The sequence below is a fragment of the Rutidosis leptorrhynchoides genome, chromosome 3 (genome assembly GCF_046630445.1).
Source record: "Rutidosis leptorrhynchoides isolate AG116_Rl617_1_P2 chromosome 3, CSIRO_AGI_Rlap_v1, whole genome shotgun sequence".
In the NCBI taxonomy this organism is placed as follows: Eukaryota; Viridiplantae; Streptophyta; class Magnoliopsida; order Asterales; family Asteraceae; genus Rutidosis; species Rutidosis leptorrhynchoides.
This window is the reverse complement of record NC_092335.1, coordinates 627,180,303-627,190,013: the sequence shown is the minus strand read 5'-3', so window position 1 is coordinate 627,190,013 and position 9,711 is coordinate 627,180,303. Positions and strand designations below refer to the sequence as shown.

The 9,711-nt window shown below is 32.0% G+C and overlaps 1 protein-coding gene across 1 annotated transcript; it reads right to left on the bottom strand.

Annotated features, from left to right (window-relative positions):
- Positions 1 to 5,347: 5,347 nt before the first annotated feature.
- On the bottom strand, positions 5,348 to 9,400 carry LOC139898995 (mitogen-activated protein kinase 3-like). Its single transcript, XM_071881807.1, has 6 exons — positions 9,152 to 9,400; positions 8,918 to 9,047; positions 7,186 to 7,323; positions 6,754 to 7,086; positions 6,230 to 6,413; positions 5,348 to 5,930 (listed from the first exon to the last, which is right to left on the bottom strand). Exons 1-6 carry the CDS (start codon positions 9,313 to 9,315, stop codon positions 5,764 to 5,766), a joined length of 1,116 nt encoding a protein of 371 aa, XP_071737908.1. The 5' UTR covers positions 9,316 to 9,400; the 3' UTR covers positions 5,348 to 5,763.
- Between the last annotated feature and the right edge of the window lie 311 nt (positions 9,401 to 9,711).

Here is a 9,711-nt window from a genome sequence, read left to right as displayed (position 1 = left end):
GAGACGTTTTTCAAAGACTGCATTCATTTTTAAAGCAAACCATAACCTTTATTTCATAAATAATGGTTTAAAAAGCTTTACGTAGATTATCAAATAATGATAATCTAAAATATCCTGTTTACACACGACCATTACATAATGGTTTACAATACAAATATGTTACATCGAAATCAGTTTCTTGAATGCAGTTTTTACACAATATCATACAAACATGGACTCCAAATCTTGTCCTTATTTTAGTATGCAACAGCGGAAGCTCTTAGTATTCACCTGAGAATAAACATGCTTTAAACGTCAACAAAAATGTTGGTGAGTTATAGGTTTAACCTATATATATTAAAACGTAACAATAGACCACAAGATTTCATATTTCAATACACATCCCATACATAGAGATAAAAATCATTCATATGGTGAACACCTGGTAACCGACAATAACAAGATGCATATATAAGAATATCCCCATCATTCCGGGACACCCTTCGGATATGATATAAATTTCGAAGTACTAAAGCATCCGGTACTTTGGATGGGGTTTGTTAGGCCCAATAGATCTATCTTTAGGATTCGCGTCAATTAGGGTGTCTGTTCCCTAATTCTTAGATTACCAGACTTAATAAAAAGGGGCATATTCGATTTCGATAATTCAATCATAGAATGTAGTTTCACATACTTGTGTCTATTTTGTAAATCATTTATAAAACCTGCATGTATTCTCATCCCAAAAATATTAGATTTTAAAAGTGGGACTATAACTCACTTTCACAGATTTTTACTTCGTCGGGAAATAAGACTTGGCCACTGGTTGATTCACGAACCTATAACAATATATACATATATATCAAAGTATGTTCAAAATATATTTACAACACTTTTAATATATTTTGATGTTTTAAGTTTATTAAGTCAGCTGTCCTCGTTAGTAACCTACAACTAGTTGTCCACAGTTAGATGTACAGAAATAAATCGATAAATATTATCTTGAATCAATCCACGACCCAGTGTATACGTATCTCAGTATTGATCACAACTCAAACTATATATATTTTGGAATCAACCTCAACCCTGTATAGCTAACTCCAACATTCACATATAGAGTGTCTATGGTTGTTCCGAAATATATATAGATGTGTCGACATGATAGGTCGAAACATTGTATACGTGTCTATGGTATCTCAAGATTACATAATATACAATACAAGTTGATTAAGTTATGGTTGGAATAGATTTGTTACCAATTTTCACGTAGCTAAAATGAGAAAAATTATCCAATCTTGTTTTACCCATAACTTCTTCATTTTAAATCCGTTTTGAGTGAATCAAATTGCTATGGTTTCATATTGAACTCTATTTTATGAATCTAAACAGAAAAAGTATAGGTTTATAGTCGGAAAAATAAGTTACAAGTCGTTTTTGTAAAGGTAGTCATTTCAGTCGAAAGAACGACGTCTAGATGACCATTTTAGAAAACATACTTCCACTTTGAGTTTAACCATAATTTTTGGATATAGTTTCATGTTCATAATAAAAATCATTTTCTCAGAATAACAACTTTTAAATCAAAGTTTATCATAGTTTTTAATTAACTAACCCAAAACAGCCCGCGGTGTTACTACGACGGCGTAAATCCGGTTTTACGGTGTTTTTCGTGTTTCCAGGTTTTAAATCATTAAGTTAACATATCATATAGATATAGAACATGTGTTTAGTTGATTTTAAAAGTCAAGTTAGAAGGATTAACTTTTGTTTGCGAACAAGTTTAGAATTAACTAAACTATGTTCTAGTGATTACAAGTTTAAAACTTCGAATAAGATAGCTTTATATGTATGAATCGAATGATGTTATGAACATCATTACTACCTTAAGTTCCTTGGATAAACCTACTGGAAAAGAGAAAAATGGATCTAGCTTCAATGGATCCTTGGATGGCTCGAAGTTCTTGAAGCAGAATCATGACACGAAAACAAGTTCAAGTAAGATCATCACTTGAAATAAGATTGTTATAGTTATAGAAATTGAACCAAAGTTTGAATATGATTATTACCTTGTATTAGAATGATAACCTACTGTAAGAAACAAAGATTTCTTGAGGTTGGATGATCACCTTACAAGATTGGAAGTGAGCTAGCAAACTTGAAAGTATTCTTGATTTTATGTAACTAGAACTTGTAGAATATATGAAGAACACTTAGAACTTGAAGATAGAACTTGAGAGAGATCAATTAGATGAATAAAATTGAAGAATGAAAGTGTTTGTAGGTGTTTTTGGTCGTTGGTGTATGGATTAGATATAAAGGATATGTAATTTTGTTTTCATGTAAATAAGTCATGAATGATTACTCATATTTTTGTAATCTTATGAGATATTTCATGCTAGTTGCCAAATGATGGTTCCCACATGTGTTAGGTGACTCACATGGGCTGCTAAGAGCTGATCATTGGAGGTATATACCAATAGTACATACATCTAAAAGCTGTGTATTGTACGAGTACGAATACGGGTGCATACGAGTAGAATTGTTGATGAAACTGAACGAGGATGTAATTGTAAGCATTTTTGTTAAGTAGAAGTATTTTGGTAAGTATATTGAAGTCTTTCAAAAGTGTATAAATACATATTAAAACACTACATGTATATACATTTTAACTGAGTCGTTAAGTCATCGTTAGTCGTTACATGTAAGTGTTGTTTTAAAACCTTTAGGTTAACGATCTTGTTAAATGTTGTTAACCCAATGTTTATAATATCAAATGAGATTTTAAATTATTATATTATCATGATATTATTATGTATGAATATCTCTTAATATGATATATATACATTAAATGTCTTTATAATGATAATCGTTACATATATGTCTCGTTTAAAATCATTAAGTTAGTAGTCTTGTTTTTACATATGTAGTTCATTGTTAATATACTTAATGATATGTTTACTTATCATAGTATCATGTTAACTATATATATATCCATATATATGTCATCATATAGTTTTTACAAGTTTTAACGTTCGTGAATCACCGGTCAACTTGGGTGGTCAATTGTCTATATGAAACATATTTCAATTAATCAAGTCTTAACAAGTTTGATTGCTTAACATGTTGGAAATATTTAATCATGTAAATATCAATCTCCATTAATATATATAAACATGGAAAAGTTCGGGTCACTACTATTAGCACTAATTAAGTATAATTAATTAGATGTAATCTTAAGGTTAATCTTATATTAGTTCAAGTTTAAGTGTAAGCATATACTTAGGTGTTTATGATCTTGATTAAGGCTTGATTAGTGCTTAATCTTGTATTAGTTTGGTTTCTAGATAAATTAAAGATGGTTACTTAATCATAATACTTGATCATTTTATGTATTTAACTTCATAAGTACATAAGTGTGTGAAGTTTTCAAGTTTAGGGTTTAGAGTTTAGGGTAGATGTATGAATGTATGATTGCTCATGAATGCCTTGAAACCATGAGAAAATCAAAGACTCAAAATGAATCAAATTTCTCATTATCTTGGGAATTCTTAATTTGCTCAAGTTAGGCTAGAATACCTAGTCAGAAAAGTTAGGGTTGTAACAAACTTCAACATGAATCAAAGGGTCCTTCTATGCCTTTGGGTAGCACGGTGAAGTTATCAAAAGTCAATCACCTAAATCGGAGGAAGACAACGCGGATATGGAAAAGGTTATGTATGCATCGGCTGTGGATTGTGTTATGTATGCCATGGTTTGTACAAGACCATATATTTCCCATTCGGTGGAAGTTGTTAGTCGCTACATGTCTAATCCGAGGAAAGAGCATTGGGAAGCGGTCAAATGGTTGCTTCGTTATTTGAAAGGTATTTCTAGTATGTTGTTGTGCTTCACTAAAAGCCATGTCATACTTTGGGGTTATGTGGATGCAAATTTGGGTGGATGTGATGATTCGGATAGAAGTACTACGAGTTATGTGTTTACGGTTGGTAAAACAGCAGTTAGTAGGTTATCTCGATTAAAAAAAAGTGTGGCATTATCTAAAACCGAACCCGAATATATGGTCGCGGCGGAAGTCGCGAAAGAGTTAGTTTGGTTGAAGAACTTCTTTGGTAAACTAGGAAAAAAGCAAGACTATAGCGTCTTAATATGTGACAATCAAAGTGCGGTTCATCTTGGGAAGAATCTGGTGTTTTACAGTAGTACGAAACACATCAATCTAAGGTATCATTTTATTCTCGAACCTTTAAATGATGGTACTTTAGTTTTGGCAAAAGTTCTTGGTACGAGAAATCCTGCGGGCATGTTGACTAATGTGGTGATGACGAAGAAGTTGAGGTTTTGCATAGCCTCAACCGGTCTTCTCATGACTTGATGATAGAAGACGACTGAGTAGAGAGTTAGAGATGATTGTGGTTTCGATTTTAACAAGTAGTGTTGAAGACCTTGTATCGAAAGTCTGCTTATCCTACGAATGTGATAGGATTGTGCGTGTTTTAAATGGAGTTTGACGGTATAAATGGTGGTTTAACGTTCTTGATTAGATTGTTGAATTATAGGGTTGACGAAGTTTGGATTTGTTTAAATACTCATTCAAGTGAGAGATTGTTGAAGGTAAAGTAGGATTAAAAAAATATAAAAATATATGAGACAAAACAAGAAGTCACATATTAGTGCATGGTTTGGTGAAACAAATAAATAATGTTCATGGCTCAAACGTGAGCTATTGTTACAAAATGTGACAATTAGAGATACGCATTTTTTTTTGGAGTTTTGAACCAAGGATTTCACGTTTAGAACTTGGGCTCATCAAATGCGAGTTCTTTCACGTACATGATTTGTTTTACTATTTGGACGTCCAGAATTATTATAGAATTATGATTCCCTATTCGTATTGGATTCGTGGTTCTTTTTGCATTATAAATACGCCATATGTAACTCATAAATTGTAAGCACGAAAATTATCAATAATACTATTTAGTTGATCTGTGGGGTAAAGTAATTGTTAGACGATAATAAGGCCCGAGTCCGTATGTGGGCTTAGGGTCCATTAGGATTTTACCATTAGAGTTTATTTAGATTTTAGGGTTTATGTACTTTATAAATACTATACTATAATGAGATAATATTTACGGGGTTCAATTGTTTAAAAACCTAACACTAAAACCCCGTGAATTATTATTCATTATCGAAGCGGTATTTATAGAGGTATTTATGGAGTACATATAAAACCTAACAACCAATTAAACCCTAATGGTAAAATCCTAATTGACCCTAAGCCCGCATACGGACTCAGGCCTTATTTTTTTAATTTTTCACATTTTTCTTTCGTTTGTCGTTGTGAGTGCGCGATTGTGCTTTATCACATGGGTTATTTAGGTCCTAAATAATCCTAACATATATAAACGCTCACAACTAATACAATTTAGCGTACATTTCTTAATTAAAAACTTATAATACAACAACATTCTAAAATCTAGTTTACAAACCCATTACAACACATAAGTTATCAAAGCAGACAAATCTTTGAGTAACAAAAAATTAAAACAAAACAACCAGTTAATTTAGGCACAAAGTTTAGTTTTCTTCTTCTTTCTCCAAATTATGCAAAGTCTTCGGGTGTATAGCATAGGATGATCAGGCTGATAGAATCTGCAACTTGTTTAGGCTAATTGTATAGCAATGTTGCTGTTCCTGTTTCAGGGTTCTGAATTTTGATCGCTATGGAAAAAATTTAGTAGATTTTATTTGGTAAAAAATATAATTAATTTAACGGTTATGTTTTTTTTAAGCGTACGGATTGTGTGCTAATGCCTCTTGGTAAATCAAGTCCTTGATCTGTTCTTCTTTTAAAACTTGTTGCTCAAAATCAAATGAGAATGGATTTGTGCAAATTGGTTCATCATCAACGTCGTGTAATCTTTCAAGGTAAGGATGCTTAAGTGCCTCTTCAACTGCAATTAAAAGACAAACTTTAGTTCCATATTGTGTAGTTTACATGTAGATGGAATTCATATATTGGGCGGGTGGCAAAATGGGTCAGTCGAAGTGTGAATATTGAAGTTACTGGTCCAAACGGGTCAGGCGAATTAGTCCTTCTATACAATTGAAATAACGATCTAACATTTTCTTTAATATTGATATTTACGATACAATATGTTTAACCCATTCGACCTTTTATTTTTGCAAGTGATAAATGGGTCGAAATTGCCACCTTTAAAAATATATTCTTCAACAGAGGTATTGTATATACCTGTGATACGTTTGGTTGGATCGAACGTCAACATTTTCTCAACTAGATCAATAGCTGATGGACAAACGTGCGGAAAAGTACTTAGTAATGATTTGCGAGGATGTTTTGGAAGCTGAGCGATGTATCTTTTCGCATCCTCATTCTTTGTAAACCCAAGATCAGCTTCAGACGGCGTACCTAAAAGCTGCAAAATAGATATCATAATTCATAAGTAACTAGCTATAAAATTTAAGTTTTAAATTCTATTAATGAAAAGCAGTTTTCAAAATTTAAATGACAGTCCTAAAGGCTGCCATTAAAAATAAAAAATATGCATTAAGTGGTAGTACATTAAGGCGGTTGAAGGAAGTTATTTTAGGAGATGATTGACTATTTTCAATGTACAAGCAGTTTAAGCATGAATGAGCGTCTGAATACTAGCTCTTAGGGTCGTCATTACAAAAGTTTTAATGAAAATGACATAAATCTATAAAATCAATTAGTCCTAATATGTTTCAATAACTTCAAAACAGTCATTATTTTACCTCCGTTAAAAGTTTCATTTGATGAACGTGATCTTTACCAGCGAACAACGGTTTTCGATTCATGAGCTCCATGTAAATGCAACCAACAGACCATATATCAATGGCAGCTGAATATTCTGAAGAGTTAAGTAACAGCTCGGGTGCTCTGTACCATCTTGTAACAACATATTCAGTCATAAAGTCGTTATCTGCGTTTGGGCGTGCAAGTCCAAAATCGCAAATCTTTAAATCACAATTCGCGTTCAGCAACAAATTACTAGGCTTGAGGTCTCTATGAATGACCTTTGCAGAGTGAATGTACTTTAAGCCTCTTAACAATTGATACAAAAAGTACTGCAAACATTGTGAATGTGAATAGTATATTATTTATCTTGCAATAATGCCTTAAAATCATTATTTGTTCATTAATTAATTAATTATGAACATATATACCTGACAATGCTCTTCTGATAAATTTTGATTTGATCGAATAATTTGATGAAGATCGGTGTCCATTAGCTCGGTGGCTATGTAGACATCAGAGAACTCTCTACGTATAGGTGGAGGAACGACATCTTTTATAGCTACGACCTGAAAGTTTATACAAAACTCCGTTTGTAAATGACTTCAAGTATGCATACTACACAATCACATTCATATCGTCCATCAGATTGTTGTTATATACTCCTATTAAACACTTAAACCAACAAAATTGTAAAATGACACAAATGCCCTCGAGTCCATTTAAAACAAGCAATTCAAGATGTACCAATAAACACATTTGATGTTACTAAGTTTGTAAAGTGTGTTTCTGTTTGATTAGGTTACGTTATGTTGCTTGTTTGCCTATGTTTTGGATTTCGTTTTGTATCAGTTATCCGTTTAATGTTATCAACTATTTTTAGAAGAAAAAAAACACAAATTTGAGTAAACAGAGAGCATATTTGTAAAAAAATTTACTTATCCTTGTATGTGACCGAAAACTAAGGGTGTTCAATATTCGGTTTGATACCGTTTAACCTGAAAACCAAACGGAAAAAACCGAACCGAATTAGTTAAATGGTTTTTGGATCGATCAAAACCGAAACCGAATTCGTAATTCGGTTTTAGGTTCGGTTTTCGGTTTTAGAATCTCTGAATTCGGTTTAACCGAAAACCTAATTCAAAACCGAATTTAACTTAATAATTTATTATTATTATTGTTATATTATATATACATATATATTATATATTATATTATTATATAATTATAATAATATTATATATGATCATCAATGACTGACTGTACGTACTTAAAAATTTCGGATTCATTCCATTTCCCGCCCATCTATCAATTAGGCCGCCCAACTTTTATTAATTTTTTAAATAATGGAATTTCTAAAAATAAGAAAGGAAATGTACATATCTGTATCTTCTTTCCCATTATATCCTTACCCACCCATCTATTGATTACAACTTCATATTCTTATTACGAAGAATTAAAAAGGTTAGTTAGTTGATTCTCAGTGTAAATGATTCTTATAAAGTTAATTATTTATTATTTATTACTTCGTATTATACATGAGTCTATTTTATAAGTCTCCATCAATCTTATTCATAACTTAAATCTTCACCCTACATTATACATTATACAGAGTATTTTTGTTGTTGCTTACATCTTGTAAAAAAAGATATAGTGTTATTATGGTACATGAATCTTTGAAAAACTCTACACAAACAATATTAAATATCATAATCTCGATCAACTTAATAGTCCACCTGAACAGCTATTATAGTCTCTTATTAAACCCAACTAAAACATTGAGCATCTCTATTTTCATCTTGTCAAAGATAACTCAAGCATAAAAATGTGTATGCAGTAGTTTTGTTAGAGTTTTGAACTTTTTAAGATTTTCGGTTTTAACCGAAAACTGAACCGAACCGAATTTGAATTCAGTTTCGGTTCGGTTTTGATTTTGAATTCGGTTTTCGGTTTTGCTCAAAAATATTTCAAAACCGAATACACCGAACCGAAAAAACCGAAGAAATCGAAAACCGAACCGATGAACACCCCTACCGAAAACTTTCAAATGAAGGGTATTTTTGTTATTTTACACATTTTACAAACTTATAAACTTGGCGGCTTAACAAACGTATACAAAACAAAAAACAAAAAAACAAAAAAACAAAAAAAATTATTACTCACATTCTCATGATCCAGATGTCGAAGAAGCTTAATTTCTCTAAGCGTTCGCTTAGCATCCATATAGTTATCAAACGCATTCGAAATCTTCTTCATCGCAACCATCTCGTTTGTCTCAGAATTCAACATCGAACTAACCACAAAAAAAACACAAACCGCTAAGGACCTCCGGTCATCATGAAAAAACAAGGAAAAAAAGCTCATATATTTTTAAAATAAAATGAACATATAACGTACCATACTATTCCATAAGCACCGCGACCAATAGGCAAAATTGGAGGAACATATTTCGAAGTGATCTCGAACTCATTACCGAATATGTTGTACTTAACGTACTCACCTCCGTACGTTGAGACCGCCGGAAAGTTGTTATAGTGATCTCCGTTATCTAAGTTTGCCATTAGTTTGAACGGAAATTTACAGATTCCGGTTGATCTTTGTGGTAATATGTCAAGTGGTTGTTTACGTTGAGAGTAAGTATACAAAATTGTTTTGAGGTCTGGATTTATATACACGAGAAAAGTTGAGGGTGTGGAACGAAAAATCGTGGAAGACACCTCAATACGCGTTTGGACTTGGAGTTGTTTGTGGAAAATATGATTAAAACGTTTGTATGACTTCAACTAGTTAAATATTCGTTTATTTCGGTCCTGATATTCTTACCCTTTTTTTATTATGGTTTTATTAAAATTCAAATGTGAGATAACGAACTTAGTCTGTTTGGTTATGGGTAATGTACGTTTTTTTTAGACAAAATTGTTGAAATGGTCTCTGTGGTTTGTATCAAAATGATGGTT

Excerpts from the sequence above, each read along its gene's own strand:
- LOC139898995 (XM_071881807.1), bottom strand. The coding sequence starts at position 9,315 with ATGGCAAACTTAGATAACGGAGATCACTATAACAACTTTCCGGCGGTC. Across the intron at positions 7,087-7,185 it reads TATCAGAAGAGCATTGTCAG|TACTTTTTGTATCAATTGTT; the intron begins GTATATATGTTC and ends CAATGTTTGCAG. Across the intron at positions 6,414-6,753 it reads AAATGAAACTTTTAACGGAG|CTTTTAGGTACGCCGTCTGA; the intron begins GTAAAATAATGA and ends TCTATTTTGCAG.